This window comes from Corvus moneduloides, chromosome 19 (genome assembly GCF_009650955.1).
Source record: "Corvus moneduloides isolate bCorMon1 chromosome 19, bCorMon1.pri, whole genome shotgun sequence".
Classification (NCBI taxonomy): domain Eukaryota; kingdom Metazoa; phylum Chordata; class Aves; order Passeriformes; family Corvidae; genus Corvus; species Corvus moneduloides.
Genome location: NC_045494.1, coordinates 11,804,630 through 11,821,175, shown reverse-complemented (window position 1 = coordinate 11,821,175; position 16,546 = coordinate 11,804,630). Strand labels below are relative to the sequence as shown.

Genomic DNA, 16,546 nt, shown 5'->3' with positions numbered 1-16,546 from the left:
CCATTAAACACATTTGGTGCTGATTCGGGGGAGTCGCCCCCTCCACAGCTCCAGGATGGACAGGCACCTGTCATTCCAAGGCTTCTCTCTGCCAAACTGGAATCCAGCAGCTGCCGTTGTGCTGAGGCAGATGAAAAGGGCACAGCTCACGCAGGTAATAGGCTTCTAACGAGGGCAGAGCTGGCAGCTGAAGCTGCAGCTGCATTTCAAACCATTCCAGCTCTTTCTGTGCCTCTCACAAAGGCTCTGGATGTGCTGCGTGTGGGGATGAGCCTGACTGCAGGCAGATCCCCCACTAACCAGCTTTGTTCCTCAGGTATTACATGATAATAAGGCCGGGAGAGATTCTTGACACTAAAATTGCTCTCCGCTCGTGTTTGAATTCCTGGGAGAAGGTAACATCTTAATAAAAAGTTCCAGCTATTCTTGGCACGGGGACAATTCTATCTATAGAGCCGTTGCAGCGGAGCGCTCTGCTGGCACAGAGCATCGGTGCCAGGAAGAGAGGGAGCTAATTACCCTGAAAGCATCTGATGTACAGATAATGCGGGATCGGTGCATACAGAGAAAGGAATTATCTCCAAGGAGTCCTTCCCTTGTCTCCAGCGCTTCCTGCCGAGCCCACAACACGGCAGGGTGACACATTTGCATATGCCACATTAAATATGCGTTTCCATAAATATTCTGCTTTTTGCAGCTGCCTGTCTCGGGGTTGTGAGCCACTCACGCAGATGTTATTGAAATCCATCCCTCTGCTCAGCAATGATGCAATTCCTTGACCAAGGAATACCTGATAAACTGACAGCAGCCTTTGCTGTGGCTGAAGGGACTCCAATGCTCATTTAAACCCCATTTAAGATCTTTTAATGAGACCAGACCACCGATTTCTCATTGAAAAGCAAAACTTACCTCCCAGAGAGGGGCTGAAATCTGTGCCTTGGAGGTGAAGGCAGGGCAGGTAAGGCAGGTTTAACCCAGGAATGGGTTAAAAAGGGAGGGCTGGATATCAGTGACCTCCAGCTGGGAGTAACCTGGGGTAACTCGGTGTGAAGGAGATCCTCTGGCACGGACTGAGTGCTGCTCTCCGCCTGTGTACCTGTGCCCAGGTGTTGCTTTGGGGGTCCCCTGGGCAGTGAGGGAACAGAAATAAATTCCCCTTTCTGTCTGTGGGGTTGTGGCTGTCCCTGCCCAGCTGTCCCTGCCCGGCTGCCTCACACAGCAGCTGGAGGATCCCTGCTCAGGATCCAGGCAGCATCAGCAGCTTCCAGCAGTGCCAAGCTGGATGGATCCCATCCCGCCCTCCGGTAATTCCCAGCCCACAGAAGTGCCACCAGTCGGGAGGCCCGGCTGCTTCCTGTCACCTGCAATGCCGGGGACGCTTTAAGTCGCCACCAGGAAGTGCCCAGGAGGGCTGGGCCAGCCACGGGCGCTGCCTCTGAGCACACCTGGCGGTTTTTCCCAGCAGATTCCAAGCAGGGGCACCCTGAAATCACAAAACGCGACAAGGCAGATGGTCTGCAGCAAAACCTTCTTTTACAAATGAACCAGGTTTTTATTCACAGCCCTTACAGAGTGCAAAGAGTTCACAGCCGCCTTGGAAGGGTTCCGTGTGCTGTCAGCACGTCAGTCATTTCCATCTGATTGTGTCACAGCCCAGGTCACAGCTGTCACTCACAGCAGCACTTGCAGCAACAATCCAAGTTTGTTTTTCGTCTAAAAACTCATCCACATTCATTTCAGCCAATGTACACCTGAAACATCCTTTTGGGATTTTGGCAGCAAAATCATCACGTTAAAAAGGAAAAATTACAAAAAAAGGAAGAAGCCTATAAAGTAAGAAAATAAGATTTATGATTTTTTTTAAAAAATAAAAATCTCTCCCGTCAGATATAGCCTGTATATAGTTAGCACTTTAGAATTAACAGCGATTCCTGGATATTATCATTATACCAGGTTCCCATGCCACCCCGCAGATTTAGGTACAGATTAGTTGACCCCGTGCTGCTGTATCCAATTCCTGTTAAAGCTCTCATCCTTCATGGCCTTTACCAGCCAGTCCTTCTCGTTCTCCTCCTCAGAGTCGCTCATTTCACTGGAATCAGCAGCCAGGAGTCGGGAATAATTAATTTTCCTCTGCCGGGGCAGTCTGGATTGGACAATTATGAAGAAGAGGATCCAGAGCCCGAGCCCCACGCAGCTGGCCTGGAACAGCACTGCCAGCCCCAAGTGCTGCACCACAAACCCGCCCCCAAAGCTGCCCAGGCTGGCTCCTCCCGCCCAGAGCCCCCCGAGCAGGGCGTGCAGGGCGCGCTCCGTGCCCGGCCTGGCGATGTCCCCCACTGTCCCCTCCAGCTGCCAGCGCAGGGCCCCGCTGCTGAGGGCGGACAGCGCCTGCACGGGGAGCGCTGCCCACGGAGCCCGGAGCAGGGAGTAGCTGAGGAGCTGCGCTGCCAGCACGCCCAGGCTCAGCACCACCATCCTGGCACCCGGCAGCGCCCGCAGCAGCTGCCCCTTGAGGGGGTGAAGGCCCAGCTCTGCCAGAGGCCCCAGGGCCACCCAGAGCCCCATGAGGAGCTCGCTGCTGCCCTGGTCCTGCAGCTGCCACAGGACGAAGTTGTGCCCGGCAGAGCTGGCAGCACCCACGAGGAACATGGTGCCCGCGAACAGCAGCGCCTGGCCGTCCCCCCACAGCAGGGCCAGCGCTTTGGCCAGCCTGGGAGCACGGGCGCTCTTCCTGGGAATGTGGCCGGGAAAGAAGGCGCTGACAAGCAGTGAGAGCATTGCCAGGACAGCGTAACTGTAGAAGTGCACGGCGAGGCGGGGGATGGAGTGGCCAAGGGAGCAATCCAGCTGATCCACCAGCACGGACACACCGCAGGCTCCGGCGGCCGCGCCCACAGAACTCCACAGCCAGAGCCGCCCGAACCTGTCCGTGGCGTCCACAAAGTCCAGGTACTCGTAGACACTCTCATCCATGGTCCATTCCAGGGAAGTGGCCAACAGCTCCCAAAGCACCACAGCGCCCAGGACCATGAGAAAAACTTGATACTCTCTGTCCTGGAAGATGCTTTGCACTGCCTTGAACTTGACATCTCGAGACTCCAAAAGGTTTTCAGACACGTAGGCATTTCCAACAGCTGTTGGAAAAGCTGTTTTAAACAAAGCTGGCTCATTACTCTCAGTAGCATTTAGGCTTTCCTCAGCATCAACAGCAAGATCTGTTGCAGCAGAACCCGGAGTTTCCTCCTGGAGTCCGGGGGAGGGAGGTCCGGAGAAAGCCGGCCTTTCTGGCTCCTGTGTCCGCTGATCAACGGCTCTCACTGTCCAGCCAGAGGGACCGTCCAAGGAGCCATCTCCCTTCGGATTGCCTTCCCCAAGTCCTCTGCCGTTTTCCTGAAGTGCACCTGGTGTGCCCAATAACCCCTGGAAGGTTGAAATGCCCAGAGCGGGCTTCCTGCTCGCTGCCAACACGTCAGCAGCTGCTCTCCCCGTTCCCTTTGGCACAGCTCTCGTGTCCGTCACAGCACTCGAGCTTAACGCTGTGTAACTGCTTGTGCCGGGGCTGGGCAACGGGCTGGTCATCGGGCTGGGCACTGTGGTGGGCACCGGGACGAGCAGAGTGGAAGGGAGAGCGGAGGGCAGGGAGCCGGGCAGGCCGAGCTGCCCGCTGCGGTCGCAGCCCGTGTCCCCCGCGGGCGGGATGAGGGTGAGCGCCAGGCTGGCCCCGGCCGAGCCCAGCACCGACCCCGCCAGCAGCAGCCGCCGGCCGGCGCGGCCCCGCGGGCAGCACAGGGGCACGGCGAGCGCCGCCAGGTGCCGGGCCCCGGCCGCGGCCCCCACGAGCGGCGCGGGCAGCCCGAGCAGCCGCAGGTACAGCGGCACGAAGGGCGCGGCGCAGCCCCGGCCCGCGCCCTGCAGCAGCCGGAACAGCGCGGCCAGCGCCAGGGCCCGGCCCACGTCCCACCGCTCGCTCATGGCCCCCGCCGCATGTCCTCACCCGCTGCCGCCGCTCCCCGCCGGGCCCGCTCCGGGCCCAGTGACCGCTCCGGGCCCAGTGACCGCTCCGGCGGCTCCGGGCCCAGTGACCGCTCCGGACCCAGTGACCGCTCCGGCGGCTCCGGGCCCAGTGACCGCTCCGGACCCAGTGATCGCTCCGGCGGCTCCGGCCCGGCCGCACCTGCCCCGCCCCGGGGGGATGGCGGGGGCGCAGCGCCGTCTGCCGACCGGGACGGGGACGGGAACGGGGACGGGAACGGCCCGACACAGGAACGGGAACGGCACCAGCACGACAATGGCCCGGCACGGGAATGGGAACGGCACCGGCACGGGAACAGCCCGGTACCGGCAAGGGAACAGCCCGGTACCGGCCCGGGAACAGCCCGGCACCGGCAAGGGAACGGCCCGGCACCGGCACGGGAACGGCCCGGCACCGGCACGGGAACGGCCCGGCGCGTCCCCGTCCCGCAGGACCCCGGGATGGCTCGGGCTGGAAGGGGCCGCAGCGATCACCCAGCCCAGGTGCCCCGCGCAAGCCGGGGAGCGGCGGCTGCTGTTCCGTGGGCTCAGAGGGACCCGCCCGGGGCTCGCCCTCATCCCGGCCGGCCGGGGCGTGGGGGACGCGGACGGGAACCACATGGCCCGGGATTGTGTCCAGGTGGTTCTGGAATGTCCCCAGTGAGGGGAACTCCACACCCTCTCTGGACAGTCTGTTCAGGGCTCGGTCACTGCACAGGGAAGAAATCGTGCCTCGTGTTCAGGTGGAACTACGGGGCGTCCTTCCCCAGCCGCGTGCAAACACACAACAACAACCAACTGGCAGTTTCAGCTTGGGTTGGTCTTAATTCCTTTCAATCGGCATTAAAAGGATTGCACCCTGTGGTACAGATCATCCAGGACACCTATACAAATAATTTATCATCCATCTACATAATTTACAGCTGTACAGAACAAACTCTGGACACACAGCCCACACTCCAGCCCAGCCCAAAGCCTCTTGGCTTTTTGAGCATTTTCTTTGTGTGTACAAAACCCACAGTGAAGCCCTGAAGAGGCAGAGGGTGCAGAGCCACTGGTCACCCCTAAAGCCCCACATTACCCCAACAACAACAGCTGCTCGTGCAGGGCATTCCTGACTCGTCTGTGAGCCTCCTGCCTCCCCTCAGCTCCCTTCAGGGACAGAGTGTTTGCTGCCCCAGGCTGGCACAGGGGAGCACAATGTTTGGGTCGTGAGGTGAAAACTGGAGAACTGAATTCTGCTGCTGAGATATTGCAGAGTTGTGACTCCTGTGGGGGATTTTAAGGCTTAAGTGCTGTGCTTGGCTCTGCAGAGAGCGAGGGGCTGCATCCGCCAGCATTCCAATGGGGATTCCTTGGGAAATGGCCATGTTGTGCCCAGCGTGGTCTTCCAGGTGTTGGTGCAGCTTTGGGGTTAAACATTTCATGAGACCTGGAGGATTTCACACTGCTGAAGATCCTGCTGGCAGCTCTAGAGCTGCTGTGCCCCAGGAGTGGGTCAGGGGCTGCTTTGGGTGGCATTTGGAGTGGGAATGAATAAACCTTTGACTTGGGAACAGGAAGGGACAATTCCTGCTGTGCCAGGAGCAGGAATAGGGCTGCCCTGTGCTGGCTGACAAAGATTGAGACCAGGGAAGTCTGAGGGCTGAACCCCAAAGCCTTGGGCATGTGTTAGAAACAGAGGTGGCCCAAGCAGCCAAGAAAAGCCACAAGCTCAGGGCAGCTCTGCTGAGGGGAAACTGCTCCAGGACCCCAGACTGGGATAACTGGGGCGGGCTCTTTGTTCCAGGTGGACAAACAGAAGGGATTTTCCAGAGGTGCTGCTCCCCAGAGCTGGGCAGGCCTGGCACAGACACGGCAGAGGGAAGGGTTTGTCCTCAGCTATGGGGCTAAGGAAGGATTTGCCAGTGCCACTGCAGCACCTGTGGCACATCTCCAGGGATTCCCCAGTGTCAGCCAGAGGTGACTGGGAATAGCTGCTAAAGGACACTTCCTTTGGGCTGATGAGCCAACAATCACTCCTGAGTGAAGGCAGCCCAGGGAACGAGTTACCTGGGAGCCAGGACAGTACAGAAATCCTAGTGTCATAGAAGGGATGTCCCCGAAAGTGTCCCTGGAGACACTCCAGAAAACACAGATCACATTCTGGAGGTTCATAACACGCATCCTATTTCATCCATTATTCCAGTCAGCCACAAACTGGGATGAGGACAGAGTCCTCCTCATGCCTATCCTGAGCCCTGGGTCGCTCTGAGCTGGTGGAAGCAGGAGCTGTGCTGTCACTGTCACTGCCCAGCCTGGCCCCTCTGCAAACCAGGGTGGGGTTTCTATACTGTGGGAGCAGCAGAGGAACAGGGAAGCCTTTGAGGCCTCCTGCCCGCCCATCAACCCCCACTCTGCTGCATCTCTCACCTGCACAGCCCGAACCAGGACTGTGGGGCAGGCTGGGACACAGGGGCACTGCTGGCTGAGCTCACAGGGGAGGCCCAGTCCTGCTGGGGCTGTAGGGGCTGTTCCTGGGATGTACAACCACAGCAATGCCACCAGTGCTCGTGAGGCTCCGGATGGGATGTCCAGAGGCTGTGCAGTGAAGCCACAGAGAAATCCCAGGTGGTCTCCAAGGCACAGCTGTCGCAGAGCTGCTGTGCAGCCTCATTATCTGCTCCGTGGAGGGCTCTTCTTCCAGCAGAACCATCCACAGCCAAACACATCCCACAGTCTGGGCAGCCTGAGCAGTTCTTGCCCTGCCAAACACCGCACCACATTTCCCTGTTTCACACCATCCATCGTTATCCACATTCCCTTTGAACCAGCAGCAGGTTTTCACTGCCTTTTACGGAAGCTGCACTGAGCACCGGTGTTCTTCCTTGAGGGCAGGGATACCACGAGCTGTCCTAAACCAGGCTGGGGAATTCGGGCTGCTTTGCCCAGATGTGACACCCTGTGCCAGAATGAGTTTTCCGTGCAGAACCCGACGGTCAGGCCCTGATCCCTGCTGGGCTGTGAGACATCTCCAAAATAAATATTGCTGCTGCCAACTGCCCTGGGATCACCAGCACAGCCAGCACCACCTCACAGGGATTTCCTTGGTCTTCCTGAATGGAGGAGCTCAAAGCTTTTCCCTGACTTGTGCAAAAGGTTAAAGCTCAGTCCTGCAGCATGGCTGTGCCCTTGGCTGTCAGCCGTGGTCACACTGTCACCAGCAGGGCATGGCTGTCCCCTCGGAGGTTACCCACCTCTGCTGGGGCAGCTTTTCACACCACTGCCTTTTAAAGTCACCACTGGTGGCTTTTAGTGTGTTTTCTTTCCCCGCATCCTCTCATAACCCCGTGTCATAACTCACACCACCTTTTTCCCCTTTCCTTCACTGGATGACTCCCGCAAAAGTGTTGATGGGCAGCAGCAGAGACTTGGGCAGGTATTTCACAAGCCCCACATCTTCTGTTTCGTGAGGGCTGCATTTCATGGTCCTTGTCTTCTGCAGGCAGTAGCTGGGCTCGAGGCAGGGAGACACCTCCAGGCTGGAAGAGCACAAGAACACATTTACTGCGTGTTCAAACCTCAGCTCTCTGCACTGCCTGCTGAGGGAGGGCTCTCACACTGCCGGCTGCAGCTGCTCTCATGCTCCTTTCAGCTGGGTTTGGCTGCAGAGATGAGCTGCTGCGTGTTAGTGTTTGACACAAACCCAGTGTCCTGAGCCTGGCCCAGTGTGAAGCTCAGGAATTCACAGTTTGTGTTGGCTGGACCTCGAAGCATCAGCACATCCCATGTCACTGTTCCAGGCACACTAATCCCTGCCATCCCACAGGGCTGGATCCTCTCTCCCCTGCCTGCATGTGCTGGAGACCCCCAGGTGAGGGATGCAGCCCGTGAAGAGAGCAGCAGCAGCAGCATCGTGAGATAATTCATAATTCAGGAGAGCCAAGCCTTGTTTGTCCCTGGAGGTTTGTCCCTGGTTTTCTGCTGTCTCACTGAGAGCACCTTTTGTGTAAAGAACCATTTTGTTCCTCACACCGTCACCCAAAAACACAAATGTGGGAGAGCCCTGCTGTGCCCTGCTTTCCCTGCAGAAGGAACGGGTTTGCCTGTGGGGTTTTTATTATGTATGAGGGTCAGGACTCCCTGGAAAACAGGAGGAGATGCAGGGGAGGTGTGCAGAGCCAGGCACCCGGGGGGTTCTCACCCGATCACGTCCCTGTAGGTTCTCCTGCTGTCCTTGTCCAGCCGCACGGTGAAGGGTCTCTGCTCTGGGCTCCTGATCTTGATATTCCGTGTTTTGAACCTGTTTGCCACAGCCTGGATGGGGAGAGGAGGGAGAGCCTGCTGAGGGTGTCCCTCCCCTCCCTGGGCTGGTGTGAAAGGGACAGAAAATGACATCTCTCTGGTTTTATTCTTTAACCCCAGATGTGACACAAAGCAAATCCTTTCTCTGTATTCACAACCTGGCCATGTTTCGTAAGGACAAACATTCCAAACTGGCAATCCCTGCACAGGCTGTGAGTTTGGGGTGTCTGCTGTGGGGCAAGGTCTGTGCTCCATGGCCATGGAGGGTCTCTGTGGGCAGTGGGGCTGCAGCACCTCAGTGTTCCCAAAAGCCAGGCAAGAATGGGCAAAATGTGCTGGTTAAAAACACCAGCGGGGAGCCAGAGGGTCCAGGGCCCAAGTGACCAAGGCACAGCAATGTTTAGTGCCACCCAAACTGCAGTGACACGTTACCATGGGCAGCGTTTCCTCTGGGGTGTGCTGAAACTCTCAAGCGAAACAAAAAGGACAGAAGTCAAAATTTCAATCCCTTCTCTTATAAATCCATCTCTCCGAGCTGATAAACAGATTCAGTGAAGTTCCTGCTCCTCGTTTATGCTTTGTTGAATTACTTTTGGTGATCTCTTTTGGGGGGATTAACACAGGGGGGCACCGCAGCTGAAGGTGTGGAGCTGATGGAGCTGATGGCAGAACTGCAGACCCTGCCCTGGACCCAAGTGGGGCCACGATTTATTCCTCTACTTTGTCCCTGTGGTCACGGAGTAACCCCAGCAGCAGCTCAAGCATTCAGGAGCTCCTGAGACAGGATTCAGCGTGGCACTGACCAGCAGGGAGGCCACTGACCAGCAGGGAGGGCATCTGGGCCTTTGGCTCAAACATCCAGATTTTTCCATGGAAAATAATTGCGAAACACCCTGTGAGGAGGGTGGCCCCAAAGCCTTCTCCTCTCCACAGGGTTGCCCTTTCCCTGCTGTTGTAGGGGATTTGGCCCTGCAGGGCCTGGGGACCCCACGGGTACTCACTGAGAAGGACCGTCCTGCCAGGTTGTTGATCCTGACGATCTCGGTGATGGTCACGCTCAGACAGCCGCGCGCTGTGACAGAAGCAGAGGGTTGGTCTGGGGCTGTGGCACAACCTCGGCTCAGCTTTCTGGGGACCCCTGCCCCACGTTTGGGTGCACTGGCTGTGGGCACACGGGACAGCAGGAAAGGGCGCTCCAGCAGCTCCATGGGCAAAGGAACTGCGTGGGACCACGCTTGGGGCGGAAAGCTCAGAGGCTGTGCTGAGGGCAGGGTGAAAGAGGAAGGCTGGAGCAGAGGGAAGACGCTTAAATCGTGTGTGAGCCTCAGACATGGCATTCCTGAGAAAAACCCCAACCAGACCGTGGGGACACCGATATTCCTGTCACTGCTTCCACCCCCACAGCCCAGACACAGCTGGCACCAAGGACCATGGCCAGATTTACCCCAGTGAGCACCAGGAACCTCAGCAAAGCGGGAAGAACCCACCTGCAGCCTCGTCAGCGGGGATGGCTTTCATCAGCAGGCCCGTGGAGCGCAGGGCCAGGGCCAGCTCCTTCTCCCGGTCACTGAGCACAACCTGCAGGCAGGACCGGACCCTGTTAGTGCCCCTGGCAGAGGGGCTGGGCGTGGGGAGGGCTGGGGACAGCTTTTCACAGAGGTGACCTGACAGGGTCACCACAACCTCTCTGTCCTTGCCTGGAGAGCAATTCCAGGGAAAGAGGGAGGGTCAGTCTCCTTTTAGGAGAGCCGTGCCCTGCTGGGCATCCCTGGGAGCAGAGACGTTTGGGGTGCCGGGAGCCCCACTCACCTTCCTGTAGGTCACTGTGAGGTCGATGCCAGGGCCATCCAGGGTGGTTTTCCTCTTGGTTGTGCTCAGCTCTGCAAGGAGGGAATGAGGTGGGACTGAATTTCCCTCATCCCACCTGTCTGTGGTCAGCAGAGAGGGATCCTCCCGTGGGATGAGCCACCCCAGCGTCACACACTGTCCCTTCTGTCCCTGCCTCAGAGGCTGAGGCTCTGTGCCAGAGGGATGGACTCACTGCAGCGTCTGTGCCCAACCTCAGGGACAAATACCAGGCATTTCGGGAAGTCAGGAACAAGGAGTATTGCCCATGGCCTGGAGCTGTGCAGGCTGAGGGATGGGGTGGGTGGGCTCTGGGGATGGCAGGAGCCCTGTGCAGGCTGGGGCTGGTGGGACACACCCACCTCTGTGGGAAGGGCTGTCCTGCACCTGCGTCAGCAGCTCCGTGAGGAACACGTCCTCGGCCGGCTCCTGCGCCGGGTCCCGGAACAGGACCTGAAAGAGAGGAGCACCCCTGAGAGGAGCATCCCTGAGGATCCCTCTGTCACCCTGGGGTGTCACACGGGGCTTGTGGCACAGACTGCTCCTCCAGAGCACCCAAGGGGGAGCTGGGATCTCATCATGGCACTCAGGGTTCCTGTGGGATGGGGGAACTGCCCTGGCTCTGCTCCCCGAGCTCCAGGAGCGTGGCAGGCCTTGCCAGAAGCCCCGAGGACCTGGCCAGCAGAGCCACGGGCAGTGTCCCCTGCCACTGGATGTCACTGTGCCCTCAGAGCTGAGTCAGCTCCCAGCCACCCACCCACATCACCGGGAGCACTGCCCCGGTGCTCAGCCAGGCTGAGGTGTTGCTGAGCTTCAGGGGACGCAATTTCTCTCTGATCCAACCCAAATCACCAGGTCACTCCAGCCCTATGGACTCTTTTCTTTTCGTGGGCTTGTATTGGGCAAGATGTGCAGAGCAGGTCCTGGAGAACCTCTCCCAGCCACTGCTGGTCCCACATCCAGCTCCTGTGGGGCTTGGCTCACACCTCTGGGCAGCTTCCTGCAGCCAGAGAGGAACAGTGGGGTCCTAACCCCAAAGGGAAACAGGGGCAGTGTTTGCAGCCGAGGCAGCCTCACGCCCTGGGTGCCAGGAGAGCAGCTCAGGGGCCTCTGTCTGGAAACCACATCTGGAGCCAGTTCCTCGTCCCCTGCTTGAATCTCCCACACTCTCACTGGCGGGTGTTATCTTGGAGGAGAAAAGAGCGGAAGAAAATTCCACCAGAAAATCAAAATGCCCAGCCACAAACCGAGGCCCAGGTGCTCCAAGGACTGGCAGGCCATGGGTTTTTAGGGAAGTCCTGGGGATGCTCCACCAGGAATTATCAAAGCTCTTTGCAAGCCTTGTGCCAGTTTGCCCAGGCTGGGGCTCCTCCTGTGCTGCAATAGGTGCCAAAGTGCCTGTGAGCAGATAAATGGAGGTCTCTGCATCATCCTGAGCTTTGGGGGAGCTGCCAGAAGAGCAGGGAGGGGAGGGTTAATTTCATGTGCCCAAATTTAGCTCTTCTTTGCTCTCCTATCGAATGCCAGGCCTCGCTCTGACACCGTTTCACAGCAAAGCTGGCAGGAAATCAATCAAATGCGCTGCAGGAAACCCTGCAGAGCCTCTGCAAGGTACAGGGAGGTTTTGGCAAAGCTGCTCAGAAAAGCCCCGCTTGCTCCCAGCATCTAAAGCAGCAGGAGGTACCAGGGCTCCCCCAAACCCAGCAGCACAGGAAATCTGCATCCCTGTGGGTTGCTGAGCTGAGATCCTGAAATGGCCTTGCCAGGATCATTGGCTCCAGCGGAGCTGGGCTCCAGAGTCACTGGGAGCTGGCAGGGAGGGACAGGCTGGGGGGAACGGGGATCCAGGCTTGGATCTGCTGGAAGCCCCCAGCCCCTTCTGGCTCTGCTGGCTCTACACAGCTCTGCCAGCCCTTGCAGGGCCGCTGGAGGCCCAGGGGCTGTGCCAGCTGTGCCAGCTGTGCCACCCACCTTGACAGCGTGCACCTGGAAGCAGACGGGCTGGGTGCCCATGCGGGCGTAGTAGGCGATGACATCGGTGAGGAACAGGTCGGTCACCAGGGCCCTGCTCGGCGACGATGGCTGGGGGGGCAAATCACAGGCTGGGTCAGCCCCTGCCACTTCTCAAAAACCCTGCCACAAAATGTCACACCTTCCTGGGCACAGGCTGAGCGATGAGCTGTCCTCTGCCCTCGCCACTCACAGGGAACGGGAGCTGCACCCGCCTCTCAGCCCTGTTTCTGTCACTGGTGGCTCAAACTGCCGGGAAATGAGAGCTGGGGGGATTTCAGCAAAAGTTTTCTTTCTTGAAATCTGCCATTTCCTGTCCCTTGGTCAAAAAAAACCCCTCACAGCAAATGGCTCTTGTGGGCTGGGGCAGTGGCAGCCACAGGCAGGGCCCTGGGGAGGGTTTGCAGGAGGAAATCTCTGCCTGGGCATGGAGAGCCCTGCAGGGCACAGGCCCCTCCTCAGGCGCTGCAGGTTGTTTGGGAAATGGGAAGGCTTTCCTCGTACCATGGTGGCCAGCTTGGGGATCATGTGGCACAGGGTGTTGATGTTGCTCTCGTACCAGGGGTCGGCTCTGCCCAGGTACCCGGCCACCTCACACAGCTCCTCGGGGCCAGCGTGGTCCTGGGGGAGAAACACAGCTCAGACTCACTCCAGCCTAGGGATTGTTTGCTTTTCCTGGGCTTGCATTGAGCAAAATGTGAGGAGAACTTGGAGAACCTCTCCCAGCCACTTCCAGCCCTAAATCCAGCTCCTGTGAGATTTGGCTCACACTCCTGGGAAGCTTCCTGCAGCCAAAGAGGAACAGCAGGGTTCACCATATCAGGAGCCATAAGGAGATGGAGAGATTTGTGACATTTCCCCATCCCTCCCCTTTCCCTGCTCAGTCCAGAGAAGTTGGCAAACTCATTTAGCAGGTGCTCAAGAACAAAAATGCCATGAGGAATGAAAAGAAGAAATACTGATTTTTATATTGGCCTGTTGGTCAGGGGTCACAGCCAGCTGAGCTTAAAAGATCCTAAATGCAACTGTTTATTTCTCTCTGTCTCAGGCTGTCAGAGGGGAGGGGATGTGTCCAACATAAACTGCAAGTAGTGACTCACAGACCTAAACCGGGGCCATGGCCAAGGAGGTGAAGCCCTCAACAAGCAGCAACTGCTTCCCCTCAGCACTGGGGAGGTGGGAAAAGCAGCAATCCTTGGCTAAACCTCATGGAACCTCCTGCATCGGGGGCCTGGAAGCAGAACTGAAGCAGCTGTGACTTCAAACCGAGCCCAGCAGCTCCGTGTTGGCTCCCACCCTCCTTGCTTTGGGAAGGTGGGAATTCCTGGATCCCCCTGCTCTTCCCCCAGATGCCCATCCCCGGCCGCTGTCAGGCGCTCACCGCAGCAGCCGAGGGGTGCGGCTGCCCCGGCACCACGGGGATGTGGTAGAACTGCAGGTTCAGCCTGGGCGTCAGGAACACTCGCCGGGTTTCCCGTTTCCTGAAACGAAAAATAGAATGTCCCGAGGGAAAGGGGCAGAACGCGGCTCCTGGCCAAGGCTGGACAGTGCCAGGACACTGCAGCTGCTCTGCCACCTGCCCCCGTCACTGCCCCCGTCCCCAGCCACCCCGGCTGCTCCAACAGCCTGAAGGGCAAAGCAGCCGCCCTGTCCTGCTGTCCCCCGAGCCCGGCTGGCCCCGGTACCTGAGGGAGTGGTAGGCTTGTGCCAGGCGCCCCAGGATGCGGTCGTCCCCCAGCAGCACCACGCGGGCGGTGTGCAGCCTCTGCAGCGGGGCCGCGGGCTCCGGGGGCATTCCCGACCTCCTGGGCAGCTTCCCGGGGGACTTCCCCCCGGGGCCACCGCTGCCAGCCTGCAGGAAGGCCACGCTGTCCAGCGGGGACAGCTTTTTCTTGATGCCCCCCTTCCTGTGGAGCCGGGAGTGCTCGGTGTCCGCGGCGCAGGGAGCGCACGGCTCCTCCTGGGCGGGCAGGTCCCGCTCGATGCCGCTGTCGGTGGACAGCACGGAGAAGCGGCTCTGCCCGCAGCAGGCACAGTCCGGGAGGATGTCCTGGATCTCGATGGGGTCCAGGTCCTGCCCGAGGCAGTCGGGCTCGCAGCTCTGCGACAGAGGGCGGAGGAACAGCACCAGCTCCTTCCCTGCGGGCACAGAGCGGCCTCAGCAAGGACAGCCGGCCACTGCCAGCCTCAGCCCTGTCCTGCCCCCGCTGCCCTCTCCCCAGGCCAGCTGCCGAGCAGAGATCTCCAGCAGCAGGCCCAAGGGCAGTCAGCCTTTCCGTCCCATTTCCCACTGAGAGAGCTCAGCACCGTTCCAATCCCAGAATCCCAGACTGGTTTGGGTTGGAAGGGACCTTGAAGATCATCTTGTTCCCACCCCCTGCCATGGGCAGGGACACCTTCCACCAGACCAGGGTGCTCAGAGCCCCATCCAGCCTGGCCTTGGACACTGCCAGGGACAACAACAAAAACAGGCCACAACAAAATCAGGTCCTCTGGGCACATCCTGCTGCAGCCCCAGCTCCTTCACCCCTTCGCTCCCCAAATCCCCTGACCTGATCCCAGGAAGGAAGGCTGGAGCAGTCAGCACGAATCTCCACAAGCCTGGCCTTGGGACAATGGTTCCAAAACTCCCTGCCCAAGGGTCAGGGCTAAGTGACCCCTTTGGGACAGGACCCCCAGGCTCAGGCCCCACCCAGCTCCCCCCAGCCCCGGGGCACTCACAGAGCTGCTCATCTTCTGTCCACAGGTGGAAGCTGATGTTGGGGTTGGGCAGAGGGGTCCCCTGCAGCCCTTCCTGGGGAGCATTCCCTGGGAAAACAAGGATGCTTGGAGCACGCGGGAGCATTTCCCCACACAGGAGCACGAACCCCCCGGTGCTGAGCACCGGCTGAGGCAGCCCCGGGGCTCTCTCAGCCAGATGTGAGGCTGTGAGGCCTCTGCTCTCACAAACGGAGCCACCACAAAGTGTCCACAACGTTGGTGGGAGGGAGAAATGAAAATGGGGAAACTGAGGCGGGGTGAAGGACCTCGCCTTGCAGCCAGCAGAGGGACTGCAGAGTAAATGAACACTCCTCTGGCACTGGGCCTCCAGTGCTCGTGGTGATCTGAACCCTCTGATCCCACCAGCACCGACCCTTTAAATCCAGGAGAGCTCTGGGACAGCAGTGGGACACTTTAACACTCACTGCCCCCAAAAGGTGATGGTCCCACACCCCTCACTGCCCCCAAAAGGTGATGGTCCCACACCCCTCACTGCCCCCAAAAGGTGATGGTCCTGCTCCCCCCTGGCACCAACCGGCCGCTCCTCCCCATATCCTGCACTGGGACAGTCTCCAGCTCTTCTGGGGAGGGGTTGGGACACAGGGAGCAGCCAGGAGAGGAACCATGACCCCATTTCCCTCTGGCTACCCCAGATCTGTGTGAGGAGCTGTGGTGGATGGGGAATTTGTTACAGTCTGTGTGTCCTGAGTGGCACCGGGCTGGAACAGAGCATGGCAGGGATGGCAGGAGATGGCAGTGCCACCGTCCAGCACACCACAGAAAGGTTTGGGCAGGAAGGGGCCTTAAAGCCCACCCAGTCCCGCGCTGAAGCAGCAGCAGGAATTCCCATTGTCCCTCTCCTCAGTGACAAATCTGCTCGCCAGGGCCAGCTCTCCCTGCTGGCCACGGGGTCACTGCAAGGAGCCTGATCCTGCTGCTAAAGGGGATGGCGGGGACACAGCGGGGACACGAGGGCTCTGTGCCCCGGTGGGAATGTCTGGCTGGGGCTCACCTGCGGGCAGGGAGCCCAGGAGGCCGTGGTAGATCCTCTCCAGCCTGGCCGTGTGCTGGACCCGCTCCGAGCCCCCCTCGCTCCCCGCACACTCCACGGCCGCCACCACCTGCTGGAACCAGTGCTCCACGTCCCCCGGGGGCAGGGCCTGTTGGGAGAGGGGCTGTGAACACCTGGGAGCAGGGAGTGCTCCATGGCCAGGGCAGCGGGAGGGGCAGAAAGAGCAAACAAGTCCCGCAAAAATAATTTCCCAGCAGGACACAAACGTCCTCTTGTCCCCAGGAGGGACGCTGGCTGTGCTGGCTGCTCGAAGCTCCTTTTCTGGCAGCTTTGCAGCTGATGGGCACTGTGTCCCTTGGGGCATCTCAGCAGTGCTGGCACTTCAGGTGGCTCTCAGGAGATGGGGACAGCAGGCACACAAAGTGTCCTTGGGGTGGGAATTGCCGAGAGCTCCTGCAAAGTTTTGGAGCCGGACATCTGCGCTACTGCGGCCCCACAGCTCCTTCCAGGAGGTTTTGGAGAACACTGATGGAAACGTTTCCCCTGAGACATTCCTGCAGTGCCCAGGGGCTCTCAGAGGAGCTGTTTCAGTGGCAAAGCCAACACTCAGACTAAAGATTC

The 16,546-nt window shown here is 59.2% G+C and overlaps 2 protein-coding genes across 6 annotated transcripts in view; both read right to left on the bottom strand.

Moving 5' to 3' along the window:
• Positions 1 to 1,511: 1,511 nt before the first annotated feature.
• MFSD6L (major facilitator superfamily domain containing 6 like) lies at positions 1,512 to 3,975 on the bottom strand. Its single transcript, XM_032129448.1, has one exon. The coding sequence runs from the start codon at positions 3,973 to 3,975 to the stop codon at positions 1,987 to 1,989; it is 1,989 nt and encodes a 662-aa protein (XP_031985339.1). The 3' UTR covers positions 1,512 to 1,986.
• A 916-nt stretch (positions 3,976 to 4,891) lies between these two features.
• PIK3R6 (phosphoinositide-3-kinase regulatory subunit 6) overlaps positions 4,892 to 16,546 on the bottom strand; it is a 29,853-nt gene continuing 18,198 nt past the window's right edge. For 4 of the 5 annotated variants that reach the window (XM_032129299.1, XM_032129295.1, XM_032129298.1 and 1 more), the window contains exons 9-20: positions 15,926 to 16,073; positions 14,875 to 14,961; positions 13,839 to 14,292; positions 13,535 to 13,634; positions 12,658 to 12,774; positions 12,115 to 12,225; positions 10,506 to 10,596; positions 10,108 to 10,178; positions 9,786 to 9,876; positions 9,300 to 9,370; positions 8,198 to 8,334; positions 4,892 to 7,535 (exon numbers count right to left, since the gene is read on the bottom strand). In XM_032129299.1, coding sequence (XP_031985190.1) covers positions 7,379 to 7,535; positions 8,198 to 8,334; positions 9,300 to 9,370; positions 9,786 to 9,876; positions 10,108 to 10,178; positions 10,506 to 10,596; positions 12,115 to 12,225; positions 12,658 to 12,774; positions 13,535 to 13,634; positions 13,839 to 14,292; positions 14,875 to 14,961; positions 15,926 to 16,073 — 1,635 coding nt within the window. In that variant the 3' untranslated portion in view covers positions 4,892 to 7,378. The remainder of the gene's footprint in view (positions 7,536 to 8,197; positions 8,335 to 9,299; positions 9,371 to 9,785; positions 9,877 to 10,107; positions 10,179 to 10,505; positions 10,597 to 12,114; positions 12,226 to 12,657; positions 12,775 to 13,534; positions 13,635 to 13,838; positions 14,293 to 14,874; positions 14,962 to 15,925; positions 16,074 to 16,546) is intronic. The other variant, XM_032129300.1, reaches the window with a different exon arrangement.

Excerpts from the sequence above, each read along its gene's own strand:
- MFSD6L (XM_032129448.1), bottom strand. The coding sequence starts at position 3,975 with ATGAGCGAGCGGTGGGACGTGGGCCGGGCCCTGGCGCTGGCCGCGCTG.